This window comes from Numida meleagris, chromosome 16 (assembly GCF_002078875.1).
Source record: "Numida meleagris isolate 19003 breed g44 Domestic line chromosome 16, NumMel1.0, whole genome shotgun sequence".
Classification (NCBI taxonomy): Eukaryota; Metazoa; Chordata; class Aves; order Galliformes; family Numididae; genus Numida; species Numida meleagris.
In genome coordinates, this window is record NC_034424.1 from 7002329 (window position 1) to 7023036 (window position 20708).

The 20708-nt window shown below is 44.5% G+C and overlaps 2 protein-coding genes and 1 long non-coding RNA gene across 3 annotated transcripts in view; 2 read left to right on the forward strand and 1 right to left on the reverse strand.

Annotated features, from left to right (window-relative positions):
* The window catches only part of BRD3 (bromodomain containing 3), a 37764-nt gene extending 30214 nt beyond the window's left edge, over positions 1-7550 (reverse strand). Inside the window, exons 1-2 of the mRNA XM_021413705.1 lie at positions 6812-7550; positions 5807-5956 (exon numbers count right to left, since the gene is read on the reverse strand). The gene's annotated coding sequence lies outside the window, so the exon portion shown is untranslated. The remainder of the gene's footprint in view (positions 1-5806; positions 5957-6811) is intronic.
* On the forward strand, positions 3141-5272 carry LOC110406799. The gene is made up of 3 exons (XR_002443573.1): positions 3141-3248; positions 4148-4204; positions 4404-5272. It is a non-coding gene; the product is annotated as an uncharacterized LOC110406799 (long non-coding RNA).
* On the forward strand, positions 7753-20315 carry WDR5 (WD repeat domain 5). Its single transcript, XM_021413708.1, has 14 exons — positions 7753-7904; positions 9465-9655; positions 10513-10621; positions 11896-11969; positions 12878-12967; positions 13627-13716; positions 14083-14166; positions 15216-15271; positions 15380-15426; positions 16252-16327; positions 17088-17121; positions 17605-17679; positions 18108-18195; positions 19198-20315. The coding sequence occupies exons 2-14, from the start codon at positions 9575-9577 to the stop codon at positions 19296-19298; spliced, it is 1005 nt and encodes a 334-aa protein (XP_021269383.1). The 5' UTR covers positions 7753-7904; positions 9465-9574; the 3' UTR covers positions 19299-20315.

Here is a 20708-nt window from a genome sequence, read left to right on the forward strand (position 1 = left end):
GGTGAGAACCTTGAGCCCTGCCCGCCGGCGGGAGCTGAGCGCGGAGTGGGAAGTGCCGGGCTTCGCTCGTGGGTTGTTGTTTTTTTTTTTTTTTTGCCTTTTTTTTTTTTGGAGCGTGGTTTGCATTGGGTAACGCGCGCTCGCTTTTATTACGCAACGACAAATACGAGCTGCGGTAAAAATAGAACGCGGGCAGAGCAAGCGGGAGTAGTAAGTCACCCAAACAAACGACAAGAATCGAGGCTGGGGAAGACCTCCAAGATCACCCAGTCCGCCCACCACCGGTATTTCCCCCGCCAAACCGTGTCCCTTAATGCAACATCTAAACAGTGCTTGAACACAAAGAAAAACAAGAGAACCCCAAACCTGATGCAGCATGGTGGTTAGTGCATTCCACAATAGTGTTTTGTTGATCATAATCTAACACATGCAATAAAAATAACGCTAATTTCACAAACACGCACCATAGGAGCATCAAACAAATGCTGCTAAAAACACAAACACATCAAAGTCAAAGACCAACAGGCTTTACCCCAAAGCAAACCAATGCAATCAGGAAAAGAATTTAAAGAAGATACCATTGTAACCCAAAATAGGATTCAATTGCTGCAGCACAGAAAGAAAAAAGTAAAACTGGTGGAAAATAAATGAATCCAGGGGAGGCATCTGAGTGCCAACATCAAACAAGAACTGGCTATGGGATTTCTCTGTGGACACATATTCCAGCAGAGGCTGCCACACAGCCAGCCATGCGGTGACACCAATTAATAAACCAGTTTATTGTAACCAGCCGGTGGAGGCCCTTTCACTGGAAGACCTCATTTCCAGAAGATCAGCTTTCAAAAAAAAAAAAAGCAGTCAACAGCACTGGGGCTTCTCAGACGGTTTGATAGAATCTGAAGATTGATTTTTGCACAGGCAAGAGGACAGATGCTTCGGAAAATTCTGCTCAGCCAGACGCGTGGTTGCCTCAGGATGAAATCAAAGCTGTGCATGTGCCTTAACCAAACCCAAAAAGGGCCTTTTTTTTTTTGCACTTAACTGTAAAGCTGGTGCAAATTCAGGAAGTATAGAGGTGTCAGCCTCACCTCTCTTGGACATAACTACTCTTTAAGATAGCGTTGGCAAGTTGCAGCTACATGAACAGCCAAACTCCACACCAGGGATGTGCACTGCCATGGGGATGTGCAAGTTGGCCTTTCTGAGCTGCTCATCACGTACCTGAAAGCTGCTTTAGTGTCCCCTGCACCCACAGCACATGGCCTCGGAGCATGCAAACAGTAAGAAAGAAATGCTTCCTGCAACTTCTTCCGGCAAACAGCCATCCCCTGCAAGCTGGCTTTCACCAAAGCTGCCCTGTGCCTGGTTGCCACACGTTCCATGCTGCCAGACTGAGCGAAGGAATCCATTTGAAACCCTTTGAACTCTGCCCGAAATCACCTTGGATGCCTTAGAGCAGGGATGTAGGGAAGAAGCAGATTTTGAACACGGGGCAGTTTTTGTCATTATCCTCTTATCTTGCCATTTTCCAGGCAAAACCTAAAAGAATACATATATCTCAAAGCATTCCTGAAAAATATCAGGTCAGCTCTTCTGAGTAAGTTGTCCTGCTCCAATACATGCCCATATGAATTTGTGACTGCCATAACACGCAGAGGTACCAAGCCACGAGCACCACCAAAGAGCTCCTAAAAGAAAACTGCTGCTGCTCAAGGCATGGGGGTGCAGAAAATCTGGCTGACTAAAGCCTCACAAGGGATAGGGCAAGGAGCAACCAGCTGGGTATTCATCATGAACACCTAGGAAAGCATACAGATTACACTTTAAAGAGATTTTCAGTTGAAACAAAATCTGAACATCAGAGTTATATATGGTTATGTCTAAATTTGAGAGAACCTCCTGCCATAAGCGTGTCAGCTGAAATTTAAGACTGGTAGAAGTATGAGCAATCAAACGGGGGCATACAACAAAAAGCATTCGGCAACCTCCACAACATGCAGGGAATACAACAGGAGGGCTGCTCTGCTCCCAAGGAAACAAAATTGCTTTTAAAAGGCCCTTGGTGAAACCAGGCCAAGTATCCACAGGCAGGCCAATACTCACATACAGAAAGAGGTGAACTCACCCAGCTGGTGAAGGGGCTCTCTGGCTGTGCAGCACTCCTCCCCAGGAAGCAGCCCAGCTCCAAGAGATGCTCCACCTTCAGTGGCCAGCCTTTATATGAACCCAGAGGAGCTCCACCCTGGATTCACCCCTTCTGGTCATGTGGGGAACACAGGTACAAACAATTTGCCTGTGCTCCCTGGGCAACCACACCCCTTCACCAGGTGCTCCATCACCAGTTCAAGCCCAGACCTAACAGTTCCTCTACAAGGGCCAAGGAAAAAAAGAGTGAGCACTAGCAACAGGAGCAACTAGGGGGGCCCTGCACAAGCAAAAGCCACTGACAAAATGGTTTTTTTCCTCAAAACGTTGACAAATTAATGCTTGGCAATGGAGAGCATCATAAAACAGCAACCCAAGAACAGCTGCTAAATATGTCATATGCTCCTTTAACTCACATGGGGGGGTTACAAGATAATTTCATTCCAAATTGGTACGTTCGTTATGTATAAAGCTGAGCTAACAAACCAATTCATGTCCCTGAGACTTCACAGTTATCAGCTTTCAAGCTGGAACATACAAGTCACTCACACACCTACCTGTAGGTCTGCAAACTGAAGCCCCAGTGCAATGAAATTAGAATAATTCAGACACCAATACAAGCCAAAAGTAGGAGTGTGCAGACTGAGGAAGAGATAGCTGTAATCATTAAATCTGTTTCTGAACAGGCTTTGCTATACTAGGCTTATATTCAGGACCTAACAACCTGTCCGTTCTGTAATACCTTACTTTCAAATTTTATCATAATATGTAAGGCTACACCACTGGCTTTTCACCACTGCTGCCTCCTCCCTAAGCTCAAAGGAGCATCCTAAATGCACTCAAAGCCTTTTGATTAACCTCTGTGGTCTTTTAAGATGCACCTCCAGTCACCCAATTAGTGCCTTGTTAACGAACACCTGCAGTGTATTTATTCCTTGATATTACACTGCTTTTAACCCTTAATGCGAAGAGGTAGGCACATCCTTCTAGGCAGCTTTGTGCATAGGGTTTGGCAAAAAAAAAGCTTATTTATGCAAGAATAGAGCAATTTTCAGGGCTTGTCAACACTGACGCTTTTTGTTTCTCTGCTCCCTCCATCACAGGTAGGACTTGAGTCAATTGAAAGCAAGGGTGGACAGAAACAGAAAAGAGAGACACTTATCTCTGTGGGACTGTTGAGTTTTATGGGAACTGACCACGCTCAGTATCTCATTAATTGCACCTACCAGTATTTAATAGTCAGGGACTGCTGAGAGCACTAACCTGGAGCACTGATTTTCCTGACATTTGCTGTAGGCACTAACCGTAAGCTTCTGATTCTTTAGCTCACCATTCAGTGCCTGTTTCAGCACCAAAATTGTAGTTTCCTATAGCAAGGGAGCTCTTAGTATTTGTACCTGGAAACTACAAAAGGATTACAAGTGGAGAAAGTTGCTGAAGTGGTTTGAATGCCTTATCAGCAGTGTATTCTGTCCTCCATTTTTGGACACATCCTTAGGCACGTTGTACATCTGCGTGCATGTGAAAGTCTGATGTGAGCTCCATGTGCCTCAAGGCTGGAAAATCTGGCCACGCTGACCGTTTTGTCAGCCATCAGCCACCAAGGGCTCCAAGAGACTTCATCTATCAGCAGACTTGAGGCAAATCCCATTACCAGGAGCTGCTATTGCCAGAGTAGTTGTTGTTATACATTACAAAATGTGAGATTATTCTATTACAGTCATGTTTGGGATAAAGAAACAATAGTGTTCAAATAGAGTATTGCATAAGAGTGTGTATTAAGTGACTGCAATTGAATGAAACTCCAGTTGTCCCAGTGGAAGGCAGAAGGGTGTTGAACATAAGGGATAAATGCTCTCATTGCAAAAGAGTCATCTTCACTCAGGATTTTCTTTAACGTAGTGGCAGAATTTCCTTGATTGAGTAAGCATTATTCAGTAAGGTAAGGATGACAGGTCTAGGGTAGAGGTTTGAAACAATAATTACTGTTTGTTCTTCCTAGTACCTTTCATCTGCGGAATTCACAACAATGCAATAATCCTCCTAACAGCTTTTGTAGGTAAGGAAATATTATGAGCTCTGCTTTTCAGCTGATGAAGCTGAGAGAGAATATGATGATGCAGAAAGTAATGGGCAGAACTAGAACTTGGACTCAGCTCTTCTGACTCATTTTTTGTAGTTCTGAGAGCTTGGTCATAGAAAGAAAGGTGATGAAGAGTCCACCAAGTATTCTGTCTGATCTTGGTGTCTTTTATCAGGATGTAGCAAGAGGCATTACTTGGAGGAGCCATGATATTTTTATATGTATGGAAAGAAGCAGAGCAACTGTGGAAGAAAAGAAGGGGACGTGACCAAAGGAATTTGGGAAGTGAAGAGAAACTGCTCAGCCAATGTGGCTAAGTAGCTTTGGCCACAGTAAATGAATTTATTTGGAAATTAGCTGCATCTAAATGGTTTTGTCACGTGTTCAGTGTGATGTAGAAACCTAGCACCTGCTGTTAACACAGTGGTTTGCACAGGTAAGCAAGCTTATGAATAGTGTGTGCTACTGAGTTGGCAGTTTAAACTAACAGATACCAGAACACCCTAGATTTCAGCTGGCTGAAGCCCTAATGTACTTCTGTGTATTTTCTTCCCTTTCATTCTTCCCTCTACAGACTGAAAAAATGGTAAAGAGAAGCTCTAACCCAACAGTAGCACTTTCAAACATCTTCATTTCTAAATGACAACAAATAATAAAGATACTTACATTTTGCTAAAACTAGGCATATACTAAAATAGGGATATGAGCTAGTTGTATCAAAACCTCCAGTCATTGTAGTTGCAACCATTTCCACCAGCTGAGAACAAAGTTCCTGATTCACAGAAGTGCTGAGAACCTGCTGCTCCAGTTGAAGAGGCTGAGAGAGGCAGGCTGTCATCACGTCTGGCAGTCAGACCATGTGTGATTCAGTTTGGGGCCCTCAAATCTGCAGCCTTCGCGTATTAACTTGGCTGTGACTTGCACTGGGGGAAATCTGCATTGGACGATACACTATAGCACATTGCTGGACTCTAATCTTGCACAAAGTCCTAGCTTCTCTCACAGAACACTGACTGCTTTTTCACAGGTCTTTCCTAACATGGTGCTCTATACATGCAGTGTTCAATAATCTTACTTTAAAATAAGTTCTTCAGCATTCATTGGGCCTCTGTGCCCAGGCTAAGTGTTTGTGCACATCCCACTCAGGGCAGAAAGAATTGAATCCTAGCTGCTTTCTGCTGTGGTGAGTATCCCTAGTTTTAAATGAACAGTGATGCAAGTAAGGTTCATATTGTAGTGGAGGAGCCAGAAATACCAGCTTGGTAAAGGTTGTGTTTGGGTTTAAATCTCAGAAGAAGCATATGAATGTGATGTATCTTTGATTTTAGCATATTAGCAATGGCACAGGAACAGCTATATGTCAGGGATCAGCTGCTCTTTAAAAGTTGAAAAGCAGCAGCAGATCTCTCACAAGCTCTTACTCTGTTTCTTGAACAACGCGTAACACAGTATGCCTGTTCTGTGCTCCATTTGCTGAGTGGCTCAAGCAAATAAAAAGTCCTAAAAAAAAGTTGCTAATTGTGCCAAAACATAAACGTGGGCTTACATAGCTTGTCAGCTTAGTGCCTTATTACTCACCATTGCAAAAGTTAGCATGTGCTTGTTTGCAGTAGCCAGGTCTAAAGAGCAGATCCAACATGTGCTGAAGTTAGTAGGAGCTTTTCCACAAACATTAATGTCCTTTGGATCAGATTTGCAGGGTTGTATCAATACTTGTCTCAGTGAAACCTGTGACAGAATTGTATACGTTAGTCATAGCAGGATCCATGGCCTCGGATCTGTTCCTGACATTCTTAAAGGCATCCAAAGGGCTCACATCAGCACTGAAAGCAGTCACTTCCCTATCATCTGAGCCACTCATGGACTTTTCTTTCCCTTTCAACATTGTGGGAAGCTTTTCTTCCCCCCCAGAAGCCTCACAGACAGGTGTCTTTTCCAGTGTACTTGGCAGCTCATCAAGTTCACGCTATTTGGAACCAAATGGAGTGAAAGACTTTGTGAGAGAGAAGCCTGCCAAGGCCCACTCTTTCACAGAGAGGGAATTTGGACAGAGATCACATCCTGCTGATCCCAGCTGTGGCTGCATGGCCTGCGGAGCAAGAAGGACCCTCACAGATGACTCATAACCCGCAAGTTAAATTTCATCCAAAGACAATGGGCTGTCCGTGCAGATCCCCTGGTGCTCACATTATGTAGTCCCAATGAAATGTCTTTGTTTGCTGAGCTGCCTTTTTTTTTTTTTTTCTGTCAAAAACCCAGTCTAGCACATGATTAAGTACTTTGCCAAACGGGACTCATAAAACTGTAAAAACTTTACATTTGTTAAAGAAAAATCCAGGACGCTCAGAGGCTAAGAGGTTGCTTAGGATTACAATTACCATTTGTATTTGAAACTATAATTTTCAGTTCCAGAAAGGTATTATTCAGTATAGAAAAGGATTAATATTTATACGAAATATCAGGCAAAAAAGCTTCCACAGTGAGAAGAGGCATGATACAGAAATACACACTCGTCTCCTATGTGAAAGAAACAAAACCACCCTACCCCTGTCACAAGAAAGCTGCATAAATACATAGCATTACCCTGCTGATCTGTGCTATTTTTTTATTTTAAGAATGAAGACAATACGCCAAGTCCATCTGGAAGAATCGGCGACAGGAATTTAACTGGATTTATTTCCTAATAGCGTAGTGCAGACGGAGCATCTCCTAAAGTTCTGTGCCCGTGTTTTCCTTGTGTTTGCAGGGTTTCCTTGTGTTAATGCTCCAGACTTCAGCTGCGGGTTTCCAGGCCGGAGGAGAAGGGCCTTGGCTTCGCTGCACCACAGCTTTTTTCAGCTTTTTCCTTTCTCAGCTGCCACCACCAGAATTTTTGGAGCCCGCAGGTCTTCCTGTGTTACAGGGCCAGCGCATGACACGTGTCTCTTCGTTTTCTTCCCTCTAACTGAAGGCAGTTGGGTTGTGGTTCAGAAAAACCCACTGCTCTCCAGAAAAGCGCTGAAACACGCTGAGCTTGGAGGATAACGTCTGAAAGTAAGCTAAATGCTTTCCTACGGCAGGGCACGGCCCCATGCCTACCCTCATTCCGTATTATGGCATTACGCTGCCCACCTATCAGCCTGCTGCACTATTTGCCTTACAGATTACCTCAGTCCTCACAACTTTTATATGTGCGCTAAGTGTGAACTTTCAGTGCCTCCATCCCCTCCTTCCCCAGGGCAGCCAGGCTGTGGGCTCCCACCCACCTGAGGAAGGAAGGGGGGAAGGAAGGAGAGAGGGAGGGAGGGAGGGAGGGAGGCAGGCAGCCCAGGGCCCACCTAGAGCCCCTCGGTGCCAACCGCCCCGCGCTCTCCCCTCCTAAGGCGGGAAGGAGGCCGAGGAGGGCGGCGCTTGGCCTGTTAAGGCGCCTGGCCCTTTAAGGCACGGCCAGCCCGCGCGCGGCTGCTGCTTTTTGGCCCTCGGGCCGTGCCGTAGCGCTCCCGGGAGAGAGCGGCATTGTGCAGCCTTTGGCCCAGAACGCGCATGCGCCGTGCCACATTCCCCGCCTGGCGGCTCCGGAGCTGCCGCCGCCGCCGCCGCGTCCCCGCTCCGCCCCTCCCGCGGCAGCGCACCCCGCCTCGCCGCGGAGGAGGAGGAGGCGGCGGCGTCGGGTGCCCGCCCCTTCCCCTTCCCCCCGGTAAGTCACCGCGGGGCGCGGCCCGGCTCCTCGCCGCCGAGCGCGCCCGGCCGGGCTCCTTCAGCGCCGGCCTCGCGCGGGGCGCCGCCTCTCCTCCCTCCCCCACCGCCCTCAGTCCCGCGCTGTGGTGGGAGGTGGGCGCGCGCCGGCCCTGCCCTGCCGCGCCCTGCCCTGCTCCTGCTGCACGCCCCGCGCGGGGACCCCGGGCCGGAGCGCGGTGCGGGAGCGCGTGCAGGCGGGCGTGCATGCGTGTGTGTGAGTGCGTGCAGCCCTGCGGGTGTGTGCATGGGAGTGCGCGTGGCCGCGCGTGGCTCTGTGCGCGCCTGTATGTGCGTGTGCCCGTGTGCTTGCACACGTGTGGCTGTGCGTTCTTGCAGGCTGCTTCTGCAGCCCCCGGGAAGTTTCCTGCTGAGTTTACCCGGGTTTCCCGCTGAGTGCGTTCCTTGGGTGTGGTGTGAGAAAGGGGGATTTGCAGCAGGGCCCTTCGCAGCTGGTGCTGGTGGCTGGGGACGTGCTGGTCGCACTGCCTGCATGCTGCCCATGCCGCCTGCTGCAAGCCCTCGTGCTGCACAGCAGGGTGCTGCTGGGGAGCTGATGCTCAGGTTTGTATGAAGAGGTGCTCCCTGGAACAGAGCTGGGTGCTTGCTCCAGTTCCCAAATGAGTTCAGACTGAAAAGAATCTGATCTGCATCAGAGAGCTGAAATCACTGTTGCTAGCAGTGAGAAATGAGTCTGTGCTGTGCAGCATACTTGTGAAGCAGACAGGCAACTGGTGGCACTTAGCTCTGTGCCCTCCCATTCCCTCCTGAGGGCACGATGCTCAAAACACTAGCAGTGGCTTGAGAAGTGAATGCTATTCCTCCCAGATTTGCTGCTACAAGCAAAATGAATGGTGCTTGGGATGGGATATTGCAAATGGACGGTAAAGACAAATCCTTACAGCGTGAGTTGGAGGTTATTCTGTTACGCTGCTGAAATGGAGCTGAACTGCAGTGAGATTGTTCCCTCTGCGGCATCAGGCCTGATTGCAGGGTACAGCACAGCACTTCTCAGGTTTTGCTACAGAAAGCAAATCTGGTGAGGTTAGCACAGGGCTGCTGTCAGGCAGGGATGTGGTGCTCAGAGCGTTTAGGGGCAGAATATGAGACTGAAGTACTTGAATTAGGAGATGGAAAAAAAACCTGGTGGAGTTTTAAGCTTTGGAAATGCCTTTTATACCAAGCATTGCATTTGCTGTGTTGTAGAAGTATTTCTCAGGTGTTTTGGGGAATATGATATGAACCTTCCCACTGCACCGAAGAGCTGCTCTGCTTTATTTCTAATGGTTGGCCCAGAACAGAGTGAAAAATGCTGTCTGGGAAGCGATGAAAGTCCTGTATTTGGGTTCTTGAACTTGCACACTAATAGACCTGAAGGCATAAAATAGCATGTTGCTGAACAGATGTAGAACATGTTTCTTTGTCGTGTTTTCTGCAGATCTGCAGTTAGGCTGATCTTGTTCTTCTAGCTGCTGCTGATCTTTCTTTGACAGCTAACGTGAATGTTTTGTTTTTCTTTCAGGGTTTTGTTTCCAGCGTGGTTCTGCTCCTCGTGGCAAGGGCTGCCTTGTGAAGCAGCACATTCATCCTCCCCTTCGAGCACCATAAGTCTCATTTGCCAGCTTCAGAACCATGGCAACAGAAGAAAAGAAACCAGATGCAGAATCCACCAAGACACAATCTACTCCTTCCTCCTCAACCAATCAGAGCAAGGTGTGTGTGGGGCTCTGAACAATACCTGTGTAAATGCACATGGCATATACCTGCACGTGCACCAGGAAAGCAGCAATTAGAGAATTGAATCAAGTATAAATTAAGAACTTAATATGTCTGCTTCTACTGTTGTCTAGAGAAGGAAACGTGCTAAGGATTCTAGGGGAAGAGCAGGTGCAATACAGCCTCTTTTGTAGTGCTAGGTTGGTTTTTTGTTTGCTTTTTACATTCTTTCTGAGGAAATACTGCTCATCACTGTGAGTGTTAGAAACTTGGTTGGTTGGTGTTCTTGGAAGGTCAGTAGGTAACTGAGAACGGATGGATTTGTGGTCTAGCTGCAAAATGGAAATGCAGTCATTATTCAGATTCCTTGAAGCCTGCAGATGCTCAGATGGGATATTGCTGTCTGACCATGAAGCTTTCACAAATGATGAATGGGTGAGAAAGTAGAATTTTAGGGGGTCAGGGGGAGTTGGCCTGTGGTTTGCTTCACAACAAGGAAAAGAACTACAGGCATTTAATAGGACTACACAGATCAATACTAAAAATTTTACTTTAATGTGCCAAGCACTTTGTGCTTGGACTGTTGTGTTACTATCATCTGTTAGTTACTGGCTTGAATGGAATTCATCTCAGGGATGAGTTTGGTGTTGCATGTGTCTGTGAGGCGCCGCTGGCTCCAGTCAGTAAGGGCTTTTTGAATTTGGAGAGGGAAAAGAATGTAAGCAGTAGAATCTGTTACGGTGAACACTTGTGCATTTCATTGATGTGTACTGACCTAGTCTGATACTGAGCTTGTCACTGAGAAACTAAATTGGGAATTTATTCAACTCATTCATACATATTTTTTCTTCCAGCCTGCGCCAGTTAAACCGAATTATGCTCTGAAGTTCACGTTAGCAGGACATACAAAGGCAGTCTCATCAGTAAAGTTTAGTCCTAATGGAGAGTGGCTAGCCAGCTCCTGTAAGTATTGCTTTCTTACTGTTTTTCAAAAACGTGCAAATGTGGGCCTTGTAGAACTACTTGTCTTGACTGATACTCTCATTGGGTGGAGAAAGGATAAGTGTTCTTATTTTTCTTAAAAGGTACAATGCCAAAACTAATGGTCTTTGGGATAATCTAAGATTTTAAGTTCTGTCACTTTCAGTGTGTTGATAAATCATGGTCCTCTCCTGTTCAGTTTTCTTATTGAGCAAGGGGACAAAAGCAAACATGGGATTCTTGCCCCATGCAAGGGAAATCCTTGTGCCCTTCTGTAGCACTAAGGATCTAGCTGAAGCTTTTAAATTAAGCTTTGTGTGCAGTACCTGCAGGCAAAACTCAGCTCTTGGAAATGTGGGAGTTAACTTTGCACTGCTAGACTGGATTGTAGAGCGTGGTGTGAAGGGCTGGCCATGTGCTTCTGTCTGTTGTGCATGTGGTTATCCCAATGAAATGTGCAGATCATAGTGTTTTGCTACTCTCTCTCTTAGCTGGTAGATAGAGTGCTCTCCCTGACAGCTTTGGTATTTCTTGCAACATTTACCACCGAGAAAACTGCTTGAAAGCTTTCCTTAGCAAATGTCCTTATATTAACCTCAGTGAGGAATCATATATGAAGAAAGGGCAAATAAGAAGAGCAGTGTTGAATGTGATTCTGGGGGCCAGTCAAACGTCTTCCAGACATGGGAATGACTTAGGTCTTAGGCTTAACTGCAGATTGCCTTTATAAGGCCAGTATACCATGTATAAGTCACTTTTACATTCAATTATACTTATGAAAGACCCCTTCCCCCACCCCAAGATTTTCCATCCTCTGGCAAATATCAACCTCTTTTCTCTGGCCCGTTTTGCAAGTTAAACTGGACAGTATGTTTGGGTTTTTGCAGGCATTAATTCATTCCAGGTAGTGATGTAATTTTGGTTCTTTCTGGGCAAAAGTGTTTCAGCATTCCACATGAAACAGTACTACTTCTACCACCGGCAGTCTTAAACAAAAGTAGAAGCTCAAGTTGTCATCAGAGAAACTAAAGCGGCTGGAGTGTGTGCATTCCAGGCAGCTTATGTAATCTCAGTTGCTGCAGTGAGTGTGGTGTGCATGAAACTGTTCTTTACCAGTTACATACTGCCTTACCCACTGGTGTCTGCTTGGAGGGGGAAGGCTATCCACCTTTTGCAGAGGCATAGTTAACGTATCCCTTTCCTCCTGATCTATCTGTCAGTGCTACACGTCTCTTAACTGGCACGTTCTTTTCCAGCTGCTGACAAACTGATTAAAATTTGGGGAGCATATGATGGCAAGTTTGAGAAAACGATATCTGGCCATAAGCTGGTAAGTATGAGGAGATCACTGTGTGCTTGGAAATGAATTTACTTGTAATGAATTTGTTTTCCCTTCTTTTCCTCATCCAGACACGTCCATTTGTGGTTCCTTTGACTGGTGTACAGGGCTTGTTCTTCAGTCTCTATTTGTATCTCTTTGTTTATGCAGTCCTGTGCAATAGCCTGGGGCTGGAATTGCTGAGGTGATACCAGGTCAAGCTGGAAATGTGGGTGAAGTGCAGGCTGATAATGAAGTACCTGCATGCACACTGCCTGGCCATTTTCTTGAGTCCCCCCCTTTTCAGGAACGCCAACCTCCTAAAAGGGGCAGTAAATCATTGGTTAAAAATCCTTGTGAGCACCTTGTCCTCTTCTGTCTTTTCCTTGTATCTGGAGCAGAATGGCTTGCCTTGTAAGGAGATTGAATTTTTCTTGTGGCTTTGTCTGCGTAAGCACAACGCTTGCTCACTCTCCAAAGTTGTAGAGAAAACCCAAATTCCCAAACCCTTCTGTTTTGTTTCCCAAAATCTTTTTATGTTCTGAAGTTTCTGAAGCAAAGATGAAGGTTCACGAGATGCAAAACCAGTAGAGTCCTGTTCCCCTCCAGCCCTTAGGAACTCAGACCAGAAGGAGCGAGCTATTTGTCATGAGAAACCACTTATTCAGATTAGTTTATATAATGTACTGTTTATGAATTCCAGGAAAGGGTGTTGATGGCCACAGTAAGAGCTGTGTGAAGAAGCCATTGATGTTTTTGGAGTGCGTGGCCCAGCCTAAAATGAAGAGCTGTAACCCAGTCAAATTAATGAATTTGCATCTCCCAGTGCTGAATTTTTCACACTTCAGCTGTGAATATGGAGTCTGTTTTCCATCTTCCTGTGTCAGTAAGCAAACAGAGCTTGTTTTCCTTTGTTTTAGGGTATCTCCGATGTCGCTTGGTCCTCAGATTCCAACCTTCTTGTCTCTGCCTCTGATGATAAAACTCTCAAAATATGGGATGTAAGCTCGGTAAGAACAGAAACTGTTATTTGTCTTCCTTTTCCCTAGAATTGCTACCTTAAATCAAGGTCTTCTGAGAGACGAGCTTGACATGCTCCGATGGGAGAAGATAGAGTTAGAAACACTGGTCCTCTTTAGGTAGTAGCTCCCACCTTGCTGCTTAAAACGAGTAGCTGGCTGAATGGGCTGTGAGGATGGGAGAGTTCTGCTGTCTGCTTTTAGAAGAGGGCGATGCTCGTGGGTACCGTGAGGACCCTGGTTATCTTCTGGGAGTGCTTCAGTCTTACAGTGAGGATGCAGTCTCAGGTTTCATTTCTGAAAGCAGCCTCTCAGATGAAACTTAAGAGTATTTGTAACTTCTCATCATAGTTTCGTTTATCTTTGCTTTTTCTTTCTCCCTTTTTTTCCTGCAGTTACAATGAAACCTGGGTAAATTGGTTTAAATTTGACCAGATAAGTTAAACTGCTTGGTTTTCCCTAATTGCCCAAAGGGTTTGAAAATTTGCCTGTGTTAGCTGAAAAAGACTTTCCTTTGTTTTCCTTTAGCTGGTCCTCTGCCCATCTAAATCTGTGGCTAGAGATTGTTTCTTTTTGTGCTGCACCATGTCTGAATGCATGTATGGCTATAGAGGATACTGCATGTTTAAATCTGCTAAATCTTATTTCAGGGTAAGTGCTTAAAGACATTGAAGGGGCACAGTAACTACGTTTTCTGCTGCAACTTCAACCCTCAATCAAACCTCATCGTTTCTGGATCAGTAAGTGATTTTTGTTCCTTTGTGCACAGCAATTGCTGCACACATCCCTTATTTCGCTTACGTCTTCCTCCACAAACACAGCTTGTAATTAGGTGAACTGTGCAGTGTTATTGCTGTCTTGGGGACACAGTCAAGTCTTTAACCCATCCTTAACGTGCAATTTTCTTTGTGCGTAGAGGAAGAGAGAACTGTACTGGCAGTCTGTTATTGCTGCCCTGCGTAGTGCTTATGTCCTAGCCTTTCTGATGCAGCTGCAGTGCAACTGGAGGAAGGGATGTGTGTCTAGACTTGCACCAAGCTATAATGTCTTGCAGGTCACAAATAGGTGTTTCTTTAAATGACATTCTGTGTTTCTTCAATCTTCAGTTTGACGAAAGCGTGAGGATATGGGATGTGAAAACAGGGAAGTGCCTCAAGACGTTGCCTGCTCATTCTGACCCAGTTTCAGCTGTAAGTCCTTTCTGATAAATGAACACGCTAACATACTTATGCTCTTATTTTTATTATGAAACCCTTATAAAGTGTAGTGAATGGGCTGTGGTTTGTGGCTGGTCATTGCTGGATGAGAACAAAATTAAGAGCCTTGTCTGCAAGGCTTACGTGGTTTCATGTCTTGAGCCTCAGAAGTGAATAGTGGTGGTCATGTCAGAGTCTGGCAGTCTGATGCTGTGGTGCAGACTGGTGGTCACCTGAGGAATGGAGAGCAACCTGGAACTGCTGTACATCTGTTGCTTTCTTGATCCAAGCTATTGCTAAGGTCTGGAGCAGGGTAGTTTCAGAGTACACTCCAATCTTGTTAATGTAATGGCTTGGATTGCAGCCATATCCCTTCAAATGAAGTAAAACCAGGGGTTCAACTCTCAATAGTTTTGAAATGAAGGGAACACTAAAGGGATGTTGAGCCTCAGATGTGTTAAACCATGCCTGTTTTAATGTGATTGGTCTGATTGTTCTACTTTACCTAGAAGATATTTCACACTTAGAAATGTACATTAGTAGTAATTATTATTTTAAATTGCAGCACTTTCAGGTGCAGTTGAAGGGAGTAAGTTGACCTCAAAACATGTGAGGCTATATATGAGGTGAAGTTCCTTGTCCTTAAAATTTTAAGGCATTATCCCCAGGTTAGACACTGCTATTAACTGAGCAGCTAATGCTGTCTGAACAGAGTATCTGTGTGTTCACGTTGAGGTGCTGCTCTTAGCTTCTGAAGAAACAAGCATCTCAGGTCCTGATGCTTGAATATACAGTTGTAGTTAACTGCCATTTCCATATATGCCAGGCAAACTTGGTGGGGGGGGGGGGGGGAAGTATTTTGTTCTGACCCTATTGCCTATCTAAATTCATATCTTTTGTTTGGCTATCATATTGACTTTCTGCTTCTATCCATATGAATTGCAGTGTCAGCACTGGGAGGTGAATGCTTTTGGTGGGGCTTAAAAATTTGTTCCTTCTGAACATCAGTAAAATTATTTCCCCCCTCTTTTGTAATATTGCAGGTGCATTTTAATCGTGATGGATCCCTGATAGTGTCAAGTAGCTACGATGGACTCTGGTAAGTGGTTGTTTCTTGCCTGCTGCAGTGTTCAAATCTACTGCACTTTAAATCAATAAAATAATAAAGCTTATAGTGGTAGTAATGAGTCCCATGTGTTTTCTGTAGTCGAATCTGGGATACAGCATCAGGACAGTGCTTGAAAACACTCATTGGTAAGTAGGAAGGCTTCTTGCTTGTGCTCATTCTTTGCTGTTCAGCTGTGATACAGGTATTCTGCATTGTCACTGTGAACAGTGACTTCCTTAGCCTCTCTTTTTCTGTCTTCATACTGTTCCATTAGTACACTGTTGTCTTTGTAGCTGTTAACAGGAGCTATCCTCTCACATGTATGGGAACTTGCTTAACCTTGGAGCATTCTGTAGTCTAGATGGAAGATAAAAGAATTCCAAAGTTTTCTGCCATTCAGCTAAGTAATGATTGCTGTGCAGCAGCTCAGAACTGTAACAACCAAGTTGTTCGTGCTGTTGGCTGTGGTGGAAGCAGTCTGTGACTGAACAAGCTGCCTGCTTTTATTGCTGATGAGTGTTAGCATAAGGCATCTTGTGAGCAAAGCTAATAAAAGGAAACCACCTATAAGGCGTATGTTCCCAGTCTTTCATATTCTTATAAAGCATTATGCAGACAAGTTGACATGGCACTGCAGATCAGTGATATATATACTCTAATAAAATGGTTTTTAAAATGTACAGCTATGCTCTTGCTCAGACAAGTGCTGATGGAAGTTCAGTTACCAAGGGTTATTTTAAATGCTTGTGAGCAAAACGTTTAATATCCTTTTATTGAAATACTGAAAACAAGCACTTTCTCACACTTGTATTGCTTGAATTACCCAGGGATGACAAAACTGAAAGCTTGTTTCAGGGGAACAGTTAACAACAGATTACTGTCAAAAGAAATTCTCTGCCAATGAGACAATACAACTGTTTAATAATCGCTTTAATAGTTACTATTTAATAATCGCTTTATTTTCACTTTAGATGATGATAACCCTCCTGTGTCTTTTGTGAAATTCTCCCCAAATGGCAAATACATACTAGCTGCAACTTTGGACAAGTAGGTATTTAAAAAATAGAAATCTTCAGACTTTGAAGCGTTAATGAATATCAGATAAAACTTCATTTTGCTACTCGTTACCTGTTGTGATAATGACGCTGCACAAGTTCATACATACTGCCATACTATCTCAACATTAAGTTTAGTAGCTTGCTTATTCACTTACTGTGAACTAGCTTATGTTAGAGCTGTCTGAGAAGGCCTCAATCCTTTGTTTACTCTCCTGAAACTTCCCAGTGCAAGACTCAAAAGTTGAAAAGCTAGGGGCAGTGGGTGTATTTTGGGCTGTATCTACATTCAGTGACTGGATTTTAAAACATTCAGTGGGGAGGTGGGCAGTGTGTAGGGCCATCTCTATTTCTGGATGGGTTTCTCATCCTGTGAAAAAGACCTCTAATGAAATCCGCAGTCTTTTGATTGCACTGGAGTTAGGAGATGTCTGCCGAAGCACCTCATTGTCCCTCGTTGTAACTTGTCTGTCATCCTGCCCGTCCTTCCCCTGGCTGTCTGGTCATTCTTCATGAGGAAACTTTCAGGTGTGGGGAAATACTTTCAATGCAGCTTTTTTTTTTATGGAGGTCAATATGAATGGCGTGTCAGTAAAACTGATACTTTGGGGTTTAACTAAAGCTGCATTCCAGAGCCAGGCTAAAGTGCCCCTTGTAGACTTTAAGAACTCAGGTATGGAGAAACTTTCTGCTACTAGGAAATTGGTGAAAAAACACAAGAACTAAATCTTTGGTTTTTCGTTGTTTTCTAGCACTCTTAAGCTTTGGGACTACAGCAAAGGAAAGGTAAGAACAAATCCTGTCTTGCTATGTAGACTTAACTAAATTTATAGGAGAATCTGGGTTTCATATGTGCCTATTAACCTTGCTTTACATTTAATGAGTATTGCAGCAAAAAAAAAAAAAGCATTAGTGCCCCTTTATTGGGTCTTTTCAAAGATGCCTTTGGGGAAAAAAAAAATGGCTCATGCTCCTGCATAGCCCCGAGACAATGAATACAGCTATATTTCTGTGTTTCTGGGAGCATTAAATTTCTCTGGCTGTTTTTCTCTGGGGGAAGTGACAAATTTAGGGACTTTTTCTTTTCCTCCTTTCCTCAAAATTATTTAGTGTTGTAGGGCAGAGATGCCCTCTGCATCCTCTAGATAAGTTGGCGGGGTGGGAAGCCTGGGCAGATGTATTTAATCTGCTCTGACAAGAGGGTTTGTCCTTGGCTGTGAGAAAGCTACTTCTCAACTGTGCTTCTGCCTTACGGCTCTTCTCTTTCAGTGCCTGAAGACGTACACAGGACACAAAAATGAGAAGTACTGCATATTTGCAAATTTCTCTGTTACTGGTGGAAAGGTTAGTGTTTACTTGGGCTGCTTTTTACTGATGTGCAGTTCTTACATGGGACGTGTAAGGGTGATGCAAGTGTCTCGTTCTGTAGCTTGATTCCCACACATCAGCCCTTTTGCCCCAGACTGGTTTTGGGCTGAGGGTAGGGTGGTGTGTTCTGGCTGAGGTGGTGGAACACATCAGCAGAGGTTGAACCCTCGTGCAGGACCACTTCAGCATCTGTGGCTCCTTTAGCTTCCCTCCTCTAGAAAAGAATGAACAAAACTTTCTGCTGCATATATACCCTGAATACTCTGAGAGACAATGAACTGCATCAGGCGGTCACGTGGCGTTGGAGCTTCCTTCTGATGTAGTGACAGGGAAGTGTTCAGCCAGCGCTGGCAGTTGGATGTAGATGAAGAGAGAGATTAAATAACTTTTGTCTGTCCCTGCAGTGGATTGTATCCGGTTCAGAAGACAACCTGGTTTACATTTGGAACCTTCAGACAAAAGAGATTGTACAGAAATTACAAGGGCACACAGGTATGAAAGAGCATTCTGTTTTTATTGATAGAATATCCTTCATGCCAGCTTGTAATGAGGGCTTGGCATTGGTGTTTTCTCGCTTTTGACTGTCAGACCCATTAAATCTTGACTGACTGAGGCTTGATTGAACCCTAAATGTTACTCCTTTTTACAAAGTTTTTTTATGGCATTGCAAATGTTTATTTTTTCACTGTAACAACTTTGAAATCAGCGTGCAAAAGAGACTTTCTCGAGATCAGAATTGGTGAAGATATGTAAGCGACTCAGAATATGAATGGCTTGGAATTGCTAACAAACACCTTCTAAAGCTCTTGGAAGGATAAGAACTGACATGCTCCTGCTGTTTGTGAATGTGTTCATGTATGGCTGTTCCTTGAAGGCAGACTTGAGCATGTATTGAGGTGTCACCTGCTAGGGACTTCACTCTCGGTCCCATAGGAGCATTCCCACTGCAATAACTGGAAGGAGCTGTGATGCAAAACTTAGTCCTGCTGATTTGTTCACAGGACCATTGGTTTAGACTGCAAGCTGAGGCAGTGGCAGCAAGCTTTTGTTTTATAGACTAGAGCAAGATGCTGAATGCTATGGAAATATTGAATAGGATGCTAGAAATACCTGAACTGGAGAGTACCAAGCAAATAATCTACCGAGATAATCTGCTTGGTAAATTCGTAATATGCCAACAGCTTTGCCTGTGAGGTAAGCAAGAACTAGAAACTAGAGTGCTCTTGAAGTTTGTAATGTGTGAAACTGTCCAGCGACTGCTCGCAAGCTGGGGAGTCCACGTAAGGGATGCTTTTTTGCTAGCAAATAACTTCCTATCCCATAAACGGAGTGAATGTTGAATAATGTGTTTTTAATTCTGCGATAAGGGGACACCGACTGGGCTGTGCTGCTTTAAGGTGCAGCAGCAATAGAGATTGATTTTCAGAAATGTGTGCTTTGAACCTGATCTCATGGCTGTAAATAATGTCTGTGTCTCTTTCTCTTCTTGCTTAGATGTTGTAATCTCAACAGCTTGCCACCCAACAGAAAACATCATTGCGTCAGCAGCACTAGAAAACGACAAAACAATTAAACTGTGGAAGAGTGACTGTTAAACGTTCCAGCATCACTTCAGAGACTGTCGGGGAAAAAATGTTTTTAAAAAAAAAAAAAAAATTAAAAAAACCACACGAGAATAATAAATCCAGTTTGGCAGGAAACCTGAAGAATATTTGATAAAGTGGTTTCTGTTAGTCTTGGCCCAAAGAAAACGTCTTAGCTCTTTGCTAGAACCGGGCAGCAGCGTGGTGGGGGGGAAAAAAAAAAAAAAAAGATGCAGTGTCTCCTTTTCTTGCCTGATCTTTTGGCAGACAGACGGATCGTTGTGACAGCGTTACGAGTGTCAGCCTTGGGTCGGACACCCCAAAGATACTGTGCTTTCTGGTGGCATTACTTCTGGGCACTGCTGCTGCTTAAGGAGGAGCTGCCAGCCTGCTTTGTAACAGTAAGTTAAGTGATGAGCCTAGAGATGCGTGGATTATTATTTTTTTTTTTTCTTAATGTCTGATTTTTTTTTTAATTTTTTTTCAGAATGTAGGTTCTAGTCTCTTGGAAGTTTCTGTATTGTTTTAAATAGGAGTACTGCATCTTTAAGGGTGCTTCATTTTAAACACTCAGCTCAAACTTTGTGACCAAATAAAACCGTGCAGTTCCAGATTTCCCCCTTCCTGCCCCTGACTTGACTCCTGTGGTGAAATCTCCTCTTACCTTCTGTATAGTTGCTTACCTCTTGTTACGTGTGTTTAATAGATGCTGTTCTAGAGCCAAGTTACATTTCTTCTGTTAACCATTAAAATGAGTTCTGCTTGTAGATGTTCTCGGCATATTTTATTTTTTCCTTCTTCTGGAGAAAAGGAAGCGCACAGAACACTGTAAAGTTATTTCAATGTAAAAAGGAAACAACCCAGACTTTTGTATTTTGAAAATCCATCGTATGAAACTGTATTGCTGATGGCATGACTGTATCTGTTTCAGCGCTGGTCTTTCTTTCCTCTTTTTGTCATACCCACGTAGTATTTCCACATCCGAACTACTGCCCTATGTCATAATAAAAAGGTGGGATTTTCTGTGTACTAGGGTGCAGTGTGTGTGGCATAGATGCACAGAGTCATAGGATGGCTTGGGTGGGAGGGGATCTCAAGGAGCATCAAGCTCCAAGCCCCTGCTGCAGGCAGCGCTGCCCACCTCCACGTGTAACACTAGACCAGCCTGGCCTCCAACACCTCCAGGGCCAGGCATCCACAACCTCTGTGTTCCAGCACCTTGCCCCCCTCTTGGTGGAGAACTTCCCCCCCGGTAGCTAACAATGTTCCCCAGAACGTGGGGTAAAAAAAAAAGCAGTGGAAAAACAACGGTTAGATGCCACGAAGTAGGTGGCAATGCCTCAACCGTATGCGTGTTGTATAGGCCACAAGGGCCTCTTCCATCCTTATCAAGGGGAGTGCTAACCTTCTCTCCTTTCATAC

Bases quoted from the DNA above. Each gene is read 5' to 3' on its own strand.
- WDR5 (XM_021413708.1), top strand. From the start codon at position 9,575: ATGGCAACAGAAGAAAAGAAACCAGATGCAGAATCCACCAAGACACAA. The intron at 10,622-11,895 runs GTAAGTATTGCT...GTTCTTTTCCAG, and splicing joins AGAGTGGCTAGCCAGCTCCT to CTGCTGACAAACTGATTAAA. The intron at 14,167-15,215 runs GTAAGTCCTTTC...GTAATATTGCAG, and splicing joins ATTCTGACCCAGTTTCAGCT to GTGCATTTTAATCGTGATGG.